Source organism: Lycorma delicatula, chromosome 1, assembly GCF_047948215.1.
Source record: "Lycorma delicatula isolate Av1 chromosome 1, ASM4794821v1, whole genome shotgun sequence".
In the NCBI taxonomy this organism is placed as follows: domain Eukaryota; kingdom Metazoa; phylum Arthropoda; class Insecta; order Hemiptera; family Fulgoridae; genus Lycorma; species Lycorma delicatula.
The window spans coordinates 332,834,692-332,849,495 of record NC_134455.1 but is presented as its reverse complement, the minus strand read 5'-3'; the positions used below and the strand labels follow the sequence as shown (position 1 = coordinate 332,849,495).

Sequence of the window (14,804 nt, the reverse complement as noted above, 5' to 3'; positions counted from 1 at the left end):
GCCTTCCAAACTTGTGCAAGTAGTACTCGAAAGCATCATGCCCTGAGAGCATTTGGGTCATGAAAAAATTGATTTCACCGTCGCCCCTAGTGATCCACATACCTACGTCAGTTATTAAACGTCTAGTGTAGACAGAGCCTCTACCCGTCGCCTATTTTACTTTCCAGGCCTCTCTCGTAGCTGCCACTGCTTCACGCCTTTCCGTTCCTTCACTTGTAGGTCAATCGGTGGGACCGATGCCAGTATACAGGGCAGTCATATGATACAGTCCTGTATCCGCATATTACAGCCAGTAATGTACGTCGGTTTATACTCTGAAGTCGAACCAGATTTCGTCTTAACACCTATAGCAGCACCCCACACCGGTGTAGCATACAACACAGCGGACATGACTGTTGACATTATTAACTGCCTTTTACAGGCCCGCCGGGCAGATCGTGTCGAAAGCAACATGCTCAAAGACTTAAACGTTTTCTCCGATCAGCTGTAAAGAATATGCTGTGTAAACTTACAGGATCTGTCAATGTTAACTCCCAGATATTTTATACTGTCTTTAAATTGCAAAGAGTAATGGCCCAGCCTCAAGTCTATCCTGCCAATACGCCGTCTCCCGTCAAAGTAATAAATACACATTTCTGCGGGGCTAAGTTCAATCTATGATTAAACATCTACTCCCTAATGTTAGTTAAAGCCGTGTTGTTTCGTTCCTCTATGTCGGCCTCCGTCTTACCACTCACCAGGACGACAAAGTCGCGGACATATGCCACCATATGAGTATCTATTGGCATGGGAAGATTAAGGGCCCCGTTGTGAACCCTGAGGCACCCCTCCGTAGATCTGGAACCTCAACTTGCCGCCCAGTGTGACGGCCCTGATCCATCTATCCGTCAGATACTCAGCCACCTGCCTTCGAAGATAGGGGCTGATTCCCTTTCTCGCCATCGCTGACAAAATAGAATTCCACGTAAGGAACCCAAAAGCCTTCCGTCCGTCCAACATTGTAACCGTGGGGATTTCCCGGATCTTCCAGGTTCCCCGCCGTTCTACAGCGGCCCAGCTAACCACTTTCTCAATGGCTTGTACCGTAGAGCGTCCCCGCCAAAAATCATACTGACTGGTATGGATGCCAGCGCTCGCATGTAATTCCTCAACTATGCGGGACGCTAGCATCCTCTGCACGACTTTAACCTGTTATTGATTAAACATAGTGGTCTATAGTCTGCGCTAACTCTGACATTAGCCGTCTTCGGCAGGAAGACTAACCTGGAATCCTTCCAATACTTGGGGAAGCTTTTACTCTCAAGACCGAAGTTGGCGATATTGACCAGCTAACATGGCACTTTCTTGGCCAGACCCTCTTTTTATCTCGTAACCTTAAAATCGCCGTTACTACCTCCTCCTGCGAGAATCTCTTCCTGTCGCAGTCTATTAATTCTGTAAAGCCACTCTCCTCCCTGGGAAAGAGTTTAGATATCTGACGTCTCGCTGGCTCTTCCGTGAGGGCGGGCAATCGCCTACCAAAACGCTTCACAGCGATCCGGTAGGCCCGCCCCCACGAATCCGCGTCGAGCTCCCCACATAATTCGCGCCATTTCGTCACTTTTGACTGCTTAATTTCGTAATTTAATATGCGTCTCGTGTCAACATATCTCCTAGCGGAAACTTCATACTCTTTACCACCATCCATTCTCAGCCGATGTTTTTTACGTCGCAGACGCTGTAGGTTTTATTTGAGCGTGCGATATTTTCCGTCCACCACTATACCGGATGTGTCTACCCGCAGTGTTTGGTAGCTGAGCAATATCGTGTATAATTAGCTCCTGAAGAACTTCAGGCGACTGCCTTCTTCCGTCAGTTAACTGCTTCGCGACATTATCATCGACTGCTGCTACTTGCCTCAGAGTTAGTTGCGGTGGTCTCTGCTCTCCAGCTGTTCTGATGAGGGGGTCTTCAATCTCTAGCCACGTAGCGAAATGGTCACTAGCTGTCTCATCTGGTAGGACCCTGCAGCTGCACCTGGAGTGATCCCAGCCATCGTCCAAAATGGTAAGATCTAATACAGATTGATGTTCCCTCGCTGCAAATGTTGGCGTCTGATCATTCATACACTATAAACCCGCCGACGTCGTCAATTCTGCTAATATTTTCCCTCTTCTATTAGTATAGGGACTGCTAGCGATAATGGCCTTACTATTTAAGTCTTTCATTACAATAACTTTCTTCGGAGATCTTGTTATAACTCCATGGAGACTTGACATGTAATTCTCAAACTCGTGAAAGCCGCACTTCGGGCTAACATAGGCTCCTATTAATAGCGCGTCTGTCAACTCGACAGCAATAATTCCCTGGGCTCTATAGAACAGCTGGTAGCCCCATGCCCGCTGACACTGCGTATAGCTACATCTCCGCTGTATCGGAGCACTACTCGCTCTTCGCAGCTGTAAATCGATTGGGCTCCGCAGTGATAAAATTTTCTGCATCCAAGCTGCTAGCCAATTCACCCACGAGATCGTGGGAGAGGATGCTTCTATTTGCATTCGATAAGACGATCTTAATCATGCTTTCGAGAGTCGCACATCAAGCCTCCGGTGCGATGGTCAGTTGAATTACAATCAAGACATTTTTTCGGCTCCCTACACTCCCGTATTTTGTGGCCTTTGTCTCCGCAATTATAACAAAGGTCCACTCGATTGGGCCCTTTGCATTCCGCGCTCCGGTATCCAGACCCCCAACACCGGAAGCAGTGGTCGTTCTGCTCGTTAATATACGCCCTACAGCGGATCCATCCAATCTTTGTTCGTTGATTGATTAAGTTATTCGCCGTTCGGAAAGTTGTGACTACAGTTGCACTGCGTGTATCACAATAAGCATGTGTGAATCACAAGATACGGAAATCCTTCTGTCTTGGTAGTTGTCTTCTCTAACACTTCTCAAATTTCTCGCTCGGTGGTGTCCATCTCTATATCTTTAATGTGCACTACCGCCCGCCTATCTCCTCGGGTGCGTAGGTCCACCTGCAGGTCGGCCGCCCTATTGCGGAGCAAAGTGGTGAAACGCTTGGCCTTCTTATGGCCTTTTATCCTGACCTGTAGTTCGTCATTAAGTTCCTTTCGTAACAAGAGCACCTACCCGGTTTCGTCAATGGTAACAGAAGATTTCATGGTCTTCACCTAACCTGCATAGGACTTCCCGCACGACCTGAATACTACAACTCGGCTTTCTTCTACAGGCGGGGTCGATTGTCTAACAGACGCCGATCTCGATCGCGACCGACCTGCTCTGTCAGTGGGGGCCGGTGCAACAATTGCTACCGGCGCCTCACTCTTCCTGAAAAGGTATATTAAGACCTTCCTGATGGCTATGCCAATAGTACCGCAGTATGGACACTGGGGATGCCGTCTTAGCCAAGACTTGTCATATCGATCTCAAAATTATTGCGACGGATTCTCTATCACCTCCAGACGAATTGTAGTGAATACTATATTCCGCTTCCTTACCTGTGAGAGACGATACTTTTCATATGATGTTCCCAGGTTTAAATCTCGATTCCTTAGTCCTGTTTTTTTGGCTTCTTCTGGAACGAGCTATATCCACAAAAGTACAAGTGTCACCGCTTTCTTCAGCTAGGACCTTGTCTCACTATTCGTTGTCGCCAATGGCCACCTTCGTGGCAATTGATCCAACAACTCTGTGTCATTTAAATCATCCGCCAAAATGCCTTCAAATCCGCGCTCTTGAATAGTTTCGGTTCTAACCGCCTGCGTGATGACCGTCAGCGACGGTGCATACTTAGTCAAGGTCTGCAATCCATTGAAAATTACCGACAGTACCTTTTCATGTTGCACAATGTGTTTCTGCAATCCAGATCTTACGTTTTGCTTGAAAAACAGCAGCGCGCACTCCAGTCTGTTTGTTAACTCCTTAAGTTGCTGACAAGGGGACTCCTCTTCCTCCGAGGACATCAGTCTGACGCGTTTTTCCCTTTAATCTCCGTAGCTGTACGCTGTGGCATACCAGGGTCTCCTGATGAGCTTTGATCACTTGTATCATCCATCGTAATTTCCAGTTACTCATCCGACTTCAGATTCGCAATCTGCGCCAAATTCCCTTTAATTTGACACCCCACAAGCTGTAGTTTGGGGGGGTCGAGGAAAGGGAGTTTGTGGGTAAGGAAAATGTATTTTTTTCGAAAAAGCTGTAGTTCTTGAGCTTACAACTTCCAGATGGGAGGAAATGGAGGTTGTGCCTGGCCAGGCTGTTACTGGCACACCACCTGCTGCCGTATTGGTACAGGGCTTACACCACAGACCGACAGCGTAGACTAGGAAAGGTGCGAAGAGGATCAAGACGAGCCAATCCTCCACGGAGGAGGAGGGTGTCCCTCTCTACTTATGGGATGTCAGACAGCTGGGGCAGCTGGCCAAAGAACGTTAAAAGAACATGGATAAGAATGTCAAACGCGGTATTAAAGAGCTGTCAAGAACCTCTTGTTAAAGCCCAACAGGGAAAGGAACGGGGGAATAGGACCAGTATGGGTGGAGATTTACGGCGAGGGGTATGCTACCTACGATTGTAAAATATTAGAGTGTGAAGGGAGGATAACCGGGCAGAATTATAACACCATACCATGCAGTAGATCCCCTCAGTCTGTTGGAAAGACTTTATCAGTTTCATATGCTGATCTACTGAAAACTGTCAGGACCATGTTTACGGTTCCTGATAAAGCAGAAATACTATCTATTCGAAAATCAGGGGAATGAATGGAGATTAAAGAGGATAAAAATGTCTGTTCCACTAATGGCTACTTAGCCACGAAACAGTTTAGCAACCGGTATCCTAAATAGCTCCTAGAGCTTACCTAACAGTGTGAGCGGATTAAGCGCACTGCCATACACCACCGGCTTACGTGTCCCAACAGCTCACTTGTCATATATCTACTAAAATGGGTAGGCGCACCCTGTCAACTACTAAAAATATATGTGACATCCATAAATTAAAATTTACTTTGTCTAGACAACAATTCGCTGCCACGCCTAGGTCACTGAATGCCAGCAAGCACCTGACCATCATACTAAAGCGCTTGGAGCCTTAATTGGCTGGTGGTCAGCCATATATATGTTTCTAGGTTAGCTTCACACAGCAGTAAGGTGAGAGTCTTTTCCCTTAGGTAAATTACTGATATTGGTTGAACATAGCAACCACATCAAAGAACACCCACACAGTCCAACAATGCGGCTTATCCCACATTGACTCGTCATTTGTGAGTGGCCAATTTTCCCTTTAACCTCTAAGTAGCAGGGTGGCCCGGTCTCTGGCTCCACCAAGAGCAGGGCAGTCAAACATCGGATGTTCATTTGATTGGACCACGCATTTGTATGGTACCACGCTTATTACGCTTTTAGGTTAGCTCTAGGAGCTTGATAGGACACTGGTCGCTAAACTGTTTCAAGGCTCAGTAGCCATTTGTGGCACAGACATCGGTCTTATGCTTTAGGGCGACCAAATGGGGTGGTGGCGGGAGAAATGCAAAGTAAACCAATAACTTGGCCAGACACGCCTCGGAGATGGGCGTGGATATTGTACTCGTCTTCGAGCTGTACATAATTCGCTACCGATCGGAGTGGCATCTGTCAGGAGGTGGAGGTGCTGCCATTTGGACATGCGAGACTTTACCCATTAGAGAAGTTTGCCTAGGAAGAAGTTACGGTAGGGCGAGAGTCGGAAAGATCTACCTTTACTCTTGCTATATTGCCTAATATTCCAATATAGAGGTTTGAGAAGCAGTTGGCTGATATGACAAAGGATCTCCTTGCACATCGCCCTGCACTAGTTGTGGGAGATTTCAATGCATGGTCCACGCGTGCGAGTCTGACACTCCCTCACTTTGTGGGGGGTATGTAAATGTAATTATTGTATGACTTCTTTGATGCGTGTGTGTTATAGTTTTACATTTGGCTGTATTAAGATTAAACTTAATAAACATAATTTAGATTTGAAATTACACTACTTGTGAGGTTTGGCACCTATCACTCAAGAGGACATCACAGTCATCCCTACTCCTAATTTTACAGAATATCTAAACATTGTCATAAAAAGAAATGATGTGGACACTACATGACTTCCTTGTGTGCCTGTTAAATGATATATACACATTTTTTTAAAGTACATAAAATCTTATTTCATTAATAACTTTTGATATTTTTTTATTTTTTTTTATTGTTATTATTGAGTTATTATTTAATGTAATTTTTTTACAAGCAGAGGTTAATAATTATTAATAAATCAATATATTTAAATTAAAAAAAAAGTTTAAAAAATAGGAGATGAAGAAGGCACGTCGTATTTGAACCGATGTGCCTTCCTCTTGTAAGATCCAAATATGTCATTTATTACAATTTTATTTGGCTATAACACTGGAACTAATGAAATTAAGTACCACTTATGTATATCGTTGAAAAGCCCTCGACGAGGGCTTATTACTGCAATTAACAAAAAGTCCAAAATCCAAACTTTTTGGATTTTGGGCTTTTTTGGACACTTTTGGTCCATTTGATTGCAATAAAAATGGGAGGTACACAACTAGATGTTACAACAGTCCTAAATCCAAGATTTCCACATCCTATGGCTAATTACTTTTGAAGTTATGCGAGATGCATATGCATGTACATATGTACAGATGTCGTGCCGAAACTAGTTAGAATGGATTCAGGGATGGTCAAAATGGATATTCCCGTTGAAATCTGAAAAATGAAATTTTTCGTGATCACAATACTTCCTTTACTCCGTACAAGGAATTAAAACTAACACATTAAGAATTTCTTGTAGATCTTTGTATTCATTAATTAAAAGTGTAGAAGATAGGCCAAAATTTGAACCATCCAGCACTGAGAGAGACTATTGGACACTTGTGATTTTATGTTGCCTATATAAACATACTGTATCTTAACTGCTGAGAAAACAGTGAGATATAATTTGTTAATTTTTTCTAAATTCAATTTCTGTTGACTTAAGTATTGAAGGCTTTTAAGTCTGGCATGTTCTTTTTAATGGAGTTGGTTAGAGACTATAGAGAGAGGTGGTTAGATCATATTAGGCACCAATCCAACAAGAATTTCATTATAACTGAGGACTATTGTCCAAAGCATAGAAGAAGTTTGGGATGGCGGATGAAAAGTTAGAGACCAGTTTACGTGAGATAAAAGAAGGAAGGATGATGTAATAAGCTTTTGCCTTATACTTGTGAAGAAGAAGAAATATTGAAGGCATAAGATAAGATTGTATAAATTAATAAAACTCTTGAAATGTTTTTCATTACTATTTTTTGTATTTTCTGTAAGACTAAATTATTTGAACAGAGATTGATATTTTTTATAGTATCAGATAGTTTTTCTATTAATTATTATTATAACATGAGAACTTCTGTCTAGAACACTTTGATGGCTTTAGTCAGTCAAATAAAATAATTAGAAGGTATAGTTAAGATTGTATGGATGCGTGTGTGCACCCCACCCCCCACACACACACCTATAAAAATTCAACTTCTCCTTCATTACTATATCTAGAGAGATTTTGTCAAAAAAAAAATTTGACAAAAATTTTGATTTACTGGGAACTCATTTTGTGTTCTCAGTAAGTTGTCTTGGCACCCACCTTGAGAAATCTTTTCAGAAATTTCAAACATTGTGTTTTAGGATAAACCATGATAACACTACATGTTATTCAAATTATTATTCTGCCATTTGTTGCTTGCCTGTCAGGTGGAATTATTTTATTCATTTGCTGCATAGTTTGTTATTTCATGATTGAAGGGGCTGATCAGGTTCTTCATCCTCAAATTTTAAGCTCCTTCAAAGAATTTATCAACACTGTTGATAAATTCTGTTAATTCACTGTTAATAAATTTTGTTTTTAGGGGGGAACACTTCCCTCGTAGAAAATACTATACTTCAAATATATACACCTTGAGCACATTCATTGTTATCGTAATGAGCATATGTGCATCTTCTACCTAACAACTGCTAACTGAACATTATTTAGGTGGATTGTAACTGCACCTAATGTAATGACTTTTTGAAACTTCTTTCCACTTTCAGTTATTCCACATCTGTTTACTTGTTTAGTGATACCCTCATAGAAATATTTATATACATCAGATAGGTAACTGTAGTTATAGCAAGCTAATAATAAAGAAACCCTCTGACTTTTCCCATGGTTAATTGCAAATATATGTTTTAAAGCACATGATTATACAGTAGGTATTTTACAACAAAAGAGAACTTATAGACTTAACAATTATCTTTGATAAATATAACTCAGCATTTGACAGTCAAAGCAAAGCATTTTTTTGTTAGGTTTCATAAAAAAGTAATTTTATTTGAAAGTCCCCTCGCTTCAGGATTTCTCAGGACTGCCTAGCCTACTAAGGAAGAGAGAGGTGAAATAATTCTTGTCTTTATTTATTATGAAAAAATATTACATATCAGCTTATCAAGATGACTGAAATGCAGATGATATTCAGTCTTAGAAGTGCATCTTTATTTTGTTTGCCATGGGGGATTAGATATAGAGTGAATATCATTAATGTCAGAATAACAAATCTGTCTACTATTACTTGTACCTTATATACTACTTTGCATGTGTCAAACCATAAGAAACACTGGGACAAAGAACAAAGCAACAGATTAACTTTTTCAGCAGGAAACAGTGCATTCTATCTACTGTTTCCACCGTGGAGGAGAAAAACAATTCTTAACCCATAATAAAAGAATTAGCATAAAATTTCAACCTTTGATATTTTACAGTTGTTTTTATTTTGTAAAAAATCATTTTATACTTGGAAGGAGCAATCTTTTACAGACCTCTGAATGGGAATTGTAAATTAAAAAGTTACAATTATAAATTTATAAACAAGTAAGTAAAAGTACTTTGTAGCAGTTATGCTTTCACTTGAAAAAGAAACAGTGAATGTAGAATTAAAAAGAGTAAGGTGGTTAATTTAAAGAATCTTTCTTTAATTTGTCATAATCTTTGGACATTTTATGTAAAGTTGAAGAACACCCATCGACTTGGTCTAGTGGTGAATGTGTCTTCCCAAATCAGCTGATTCGGAAGTTGAGAGTTCCAGCATTCAAGTCCTAGTAAAGTCAACTATTTTTACACGGATTTTAATACTAGATCATGGATACCGGTGTTCTTTGGTGGTTGGGTTTTAATTAATCACACACCTCAGGAATGGTTGAACTTGTACAAGATTACACTTCATTTACACTCATACATATCATCCTCATTCATCCTCTGAAGTATTATCTGAACGGTAATTACCGGAGACTAAACAGGAAAAAGAAAGAAAGGTAAAGTTGATGACCAAAAAAATTGATCACTTAACTGATACATGATCATAAATCTGTTATTTCTGTATTTATACATAATCTCTTTTGCCTTTATGTTTTGATGAAATTTTTTTATCACAACACAATAGTAAAACAAATAATTACTTATAATGTTTGTACCATAAAATGGCTATAACACTTAATTATTTATTTTTTTTACAAATGCACTTGTCATTTCTCATCTTAAAATTTTCTTTGTCTGTTTCAGGTTATTTTTATTGGTAATGGGTAAGTTCAAAGATGTAGGTAAACGGCAGAGTAATAAAAAGAAACAGTTATTTAAATCACGTAAACAGTTACGTAAAGATAAGCGGAAAGCAAAAAAAGAAAGAAAAAATGAACATTATAAGAAAAAATTTCAGAATATAAACATTAATAATAATAATAATAATAGAAAAAATTCAGAAATAAAAAATGAAAAAAAAGGTAGCCGCAGGAAGCCCATTGAAAAGGAAATGCAAAATCTAGTTGTACCGAGAAATAGAACAACTCATTCTATCAAGAATACCTCAAACATTAAACCAAGCTCCTTTGAAATACAGTTACTGAGTCATAAAGATGAGATTAATTTACAGAATAAACTTGAAAACGATATGAAAGTTCAGAGAAAAAAACAGCTATTTCAGGAAAATAAAAACGAAGATAAAGTAATAAAAAAACTTGAGAAACAGTTACGATTGAATAAAAGAAAAAGTAAAACACTTCCACAGTCCTTTATGGATGAAGGACTGGACTGTATCCTTTTGTACTATTTTTAATCTCTTTGACTTCTCTTTGGATATAACTACCTTTGCCATGGTTAATTGTAGTTATAAATCACTCAAAACATTTGAGTAATCTTGTGCAGTAGATATTTTACAACAAAAAAGAACTTTATTATCAATAACTGCTATGATGCTTATTGCAAATTCATAAAAAAAGAACTTATAAACATAACAAACATCTTTGTTAAATCATAAATCTCAGGATTTGACAATTAAAGAAAACCATTTTGATTTTTGTTAGGTGTCATAACAAAGTAGTTTTAGGTGACTTGACATAAAAATCTCTTGCTTCAGGCTAACTTGTTTAGAGTTCTGTGTCTTGTTTCTAATTTAGATCTGGGATTGTTTTATCAGTTACTATTTATTTTATTACTTATACTAATAAATCTTGTATATGAATTGTCCATTAAAATAAAAATTACTTTTATTATGAACATTTGTGTTTTTTAAATGCATTACTAGTTTAGATTTTGGTGTGTTTGTATGCTAACTTCTTCTGTTTTATTGTTGTTGTTGATAAATGCTCTTAAAGCTTGATAATTGAATGTACTTAAATTAATCACCCAAATCATTTTTTCTGCACTGGTGAAGTAAATTTCATTTTAAAGTTTTGTTTTACTAAGGAACTTTAGAAGATAATGCTTTAGATGATAATGTTAAAAAATAAGTATCTTTGTTAGTGGTATTAAAATTGCTTCCTCCAATTCTGCTGGCATTTTCTCTCATTTCTCCAAATGATCTTTAATAATTCTCATTCTTCTTGCAGCAACTTTTCATTTGCTGTTTTGTAATCCATTCTAGAATAGTTATTCCATAGAATTTTAATTGCTTTTCTACCTTTTCTATTATTGGTTTTGTGTCCTCATTCTCTGTTAAGTATATTTCGCTAGATTTATATCATCTTTACTAATGTACTGTTTCCATTTTTGTTTCCTCTTTTTGATTCATTATTACTCATCGCATATTATCGACCTCCTTTGTACTTCAATGGAAGTCCAATGTGTTTCATATGTAGTACAGTACCCTAAATTTCTCTTGATGATTACTCAGTTTTGAAGTATAAAGTTCCTTGTTTAACACCTTTTTTCTTACTTTATCTGTCTTCTTTGTTGAGCATATATATCAAAATCCACAGAGATTTGTGTGTTAACCATTTTACTTTTTAGTTCCTTGCTAGTCTCAAATGTAGCATTGTAGTTTTCATTCATCATGCATTTTATATTTTTTTTTCCCTATTAACACTTTGATTTTCTTATCTTACTCCACATTGTCTTCTTGTCTGTATTATTGTTTACAATATTATTTTTATATCGTTATTTTTTCATGGGTTCTGATTTTACCTTCCCTGCTGATATTTTGAAAAATATCTCTTTTTACTGTATATCTTATTCTGATAATAACAAAGCAGTGGTTTAAATTAATATAAGTTCATCTTTTGATGTTCATATTACTAGAAAGTACATTAATAAAAGTAAAAATTGGAAGGAAGTATGGTGCAAATTAGTGAAACCAAAACATTCAGAATTGCTGTATTACTTTGAATTGAATTAAATGCAACAGTTTATTTAATTGCCTTATTATGTTAAATAATTGCTCTGAAATTGTTTTGTTGAGCGTGTTCTAAGAATGAGTTTTAAAAATGTGTAAAAGGGTTTTCTTGATGTCTACTAAATATTAAACTAGTAGTCATGAAGACAGGATTTCTTATTTCACATCTTTATAGCAATTCTACTTATAATTATTTGAAAGTTAGGGTCTTAAAATCATAAGCCTTTAAAAAGAGTGAACTCCGTAATCATAGTATAGGACTAGGGCATTATTAAATCAAGCAGCTTAATTTATTAATTCAATAAATTAAAAAATTGTAAAATTAAAAATTTCTTAGAAGATATTTTTTGTTGATAATTCATTTTATTCAATTGATCTTTCTTTCTTTCTTTATTAAAACTACGTTGGTTGTTGGATTTTATACATGTTGGTTTGAAGATTGTTGACTTTCCTTGTGCTTTGTTTCTTCGAAGTCTTTAGCTCTAGAATTTTCTTAAAAAAAGATTATGTTCCAACTATATTACTCATATTTTGTGCTACTTAATTTCTAGATCTATATTGCTGTTATGAAAAATACATGTTTATATTACACTATCAATTAATTGTGGGACATTACCTTGCTTTTAAAGGTGTTACCCTTCAGGTCAAAATTGTTAACATTTGTCTTTCCTGATTTGATTTTAACGTTATCTCTGGTATGGTAATTGTTTAGTTATTTATGATCACTTTGATCTATACGTAATTTTTCATTTTACATTTACATACTTAGAAATGCTCTGTGAATGCAGTCTGTACTTGTGTATGTGAAATGATATATGAATGCAATACATTCTGTTCTTAGAAACGCAAATAATTTTTTTGTGATCCACACAGTAAATCATTTACAAAGATTAGAAACAAGCTAACTGGTTACACCAATCCCTGGAAGAATGTGTTCATAATATGTACCAGCACACTTTTTGATTTTCCAGTTTTTATCTGCTGTTTGTGTTCTTAAAATTCTTGAAAACAGTTCAGTGCAGCACTACTAATTACTTTAACTTGAAGTTAGCAAGTTGTGTAATGTAGTTAACTAGATCAGAAGAAGATGAATAAAGGATTCTGTTTGTTTTTGTTTTATTTTTATGTTAATAATGATGTAAATACATAACATGTGAATCATCAATGCTTGTTCTTTGTTTATTTTTCCAGTTAAACCATATTGTTTCGCTGATATACTAGGCTGTCTACAAAACAACTAATCTTATTTTCATTAGTTTCTCAAAAATGCTATCAGTGATATTGATCTAAATTATATGTATCATTTTATCTAATTTTTTAAAAATTGGAATGATAATTTCCTTTTGTAGAAGAATGGAAACCTTTAATATTGACTTATATACACGTCATTATAACATGATGCTTTAGATGCTTTGATGAATGTATTTTATTTATTAAATTGTTTACATAATTGTTTTTGCTGCTTGTTACTTGTTATTTAGCTTACATTGTATTACTTCTGTGGTAATGTAAATTGTAATATAAGCATTTATTCTGTTAGTTAATAAATTTAATTTGGCAATCCTTGTTAAGTTTAAAAAGATTTAATTCTATTACTTCCTTAATATTTTTAGATCTACTTGATGTGTGCGATAGTACAAAGATTAAAGATGCTGCAGAAGCTGAAAAAAATTTACAAGGTTCAGATTCGGAATTTGAGGAAGATTTTGAAGTTATTTCAAGAAATAAGAAGAAAAAAATAAAGAAAATTGAAGATGAAACTAATGATAGCAATGTTTCAGATAGTGCTTCAGAAATGTCAAATGGTGATAATTCTAGTGATAATGAGGATCTTGATGATGATGATAATTTTGATGATAGTGATAGTGAAAATGAAAAATCTCTTCAGATTCATTTTAAGGTGAATAAAATGTCTAATTCTGACACATGTAGTGATAACGATGAAGTTTTTGATAAATCATTGCTCTCTGACGAGGAAGTTGTTGAAGAAGATGATGGTGGGAAAAATAAATCAGAAGGAGCTAGTGAAGTATATGAAGACATTTATGGAAGAAAACGTGATAAAGATGGAAATTTGGTGCCTGTAAGTTAGACAATAAAATACTGTATTCTCTTTTACTAGATAATATATAAATCTTCATTTTTTTTTAGATTGACTCAACAGTCTTAAGACGAATCAACATCACTTCAGTTTTTTTAAGTTAATTCAACTTATTGTCTGTTGTAACACAAATAAATTTTCAGCATGCCAAGCAATGACCAATTTTGTAAGACAGCAAGTTTTATAATTTATTTCAACCTGTTGTATGATGGAACTTAAGCATTCAGTGGTAATTATACTTGACTGTATACAGGTGCTTAATGAACACATTATTCTAATTACTAGCTCAATATTTGTTAATTTCTTTGAAAAATTATCCTTTTTATGTGCTTAACAATTTTAGTAGGGTTGGATAATTTTGTAAGTTTGATCTTAACATAAAAGTTATATGATGAAGTTTTAATATGTTTAAAAAAAAATCACTACCAATGTTTACAAAATAAAACCTACTCCACCAAATTTTTTTTTTATCCATATTCTTTCATTTGTGGAAAGATCTAGAATTGAAAAATAAATAATTTTTTTAATATCTGTTACCTTTTGTCCTCCAGTATCAATGAAAATGTTTGATACATTACTAGATTTCTTGTTTTTTTATTCAGCAGGCTATTGGGCTTCTCAGTATTATTAATAACTTTGTTAATTAACAAAATCACATTAGACATTACTCACAGTATGCTGTATCACATTGATAAGTACACTTAATTTCTTGATGTAGGTATATTATGTATATGATTGATCATCAGCCTGTCCAGTCTGTTATATTGTAATGTTTTATATGAACATTGCAGTAGTCAAAACAAAAACCCAAAACCTGAGTAGAATTTTTTTATTTATTTATGTCTGTTGTAATAAACTGTTACATGTTGAATAAGGAAGCTTCATCCTTCAGTTTAAAAGTGTGGTGGTTACTGAAGTTCTTTTTCAATTTTATTTATTACTGTTTTCTACTTTCGCCCTATTGGGTTCGTTTGTTGAACATGTGGTATCAACAAAAGAATG

General features: G+C 36.1%; 1 protein-coding gene across 6 annotated transcripts in view; it reads left to right on the top strand.

Moving 5' to 3' along the window:
• Positions 1-14,804, top strand: part of LOC142334269 (nucleolar MIF4G domain-containing protein 1) — a 228,614-nt gene that overhangs the window by 171,046 nt on the left and 42,764 nt on the right. For all 6 annotated transcript variants that reach the window (XM_075382172.1, XM_075382173.1, XM_075382175.1 and 3 more), the window contains 2 exons: positions 9,598-10,124; positions 13,315-13,784. In XM_075382172.1, the coding sequence (XP_075238287.1) occupies positions 9,598-10,124; positions 13,315-13,784 (997 nt within the window). The remainder of the gene's footprint in view (positions 1-9,597; positions 10,125-13,314; positions 13,785-14,804) is intronic.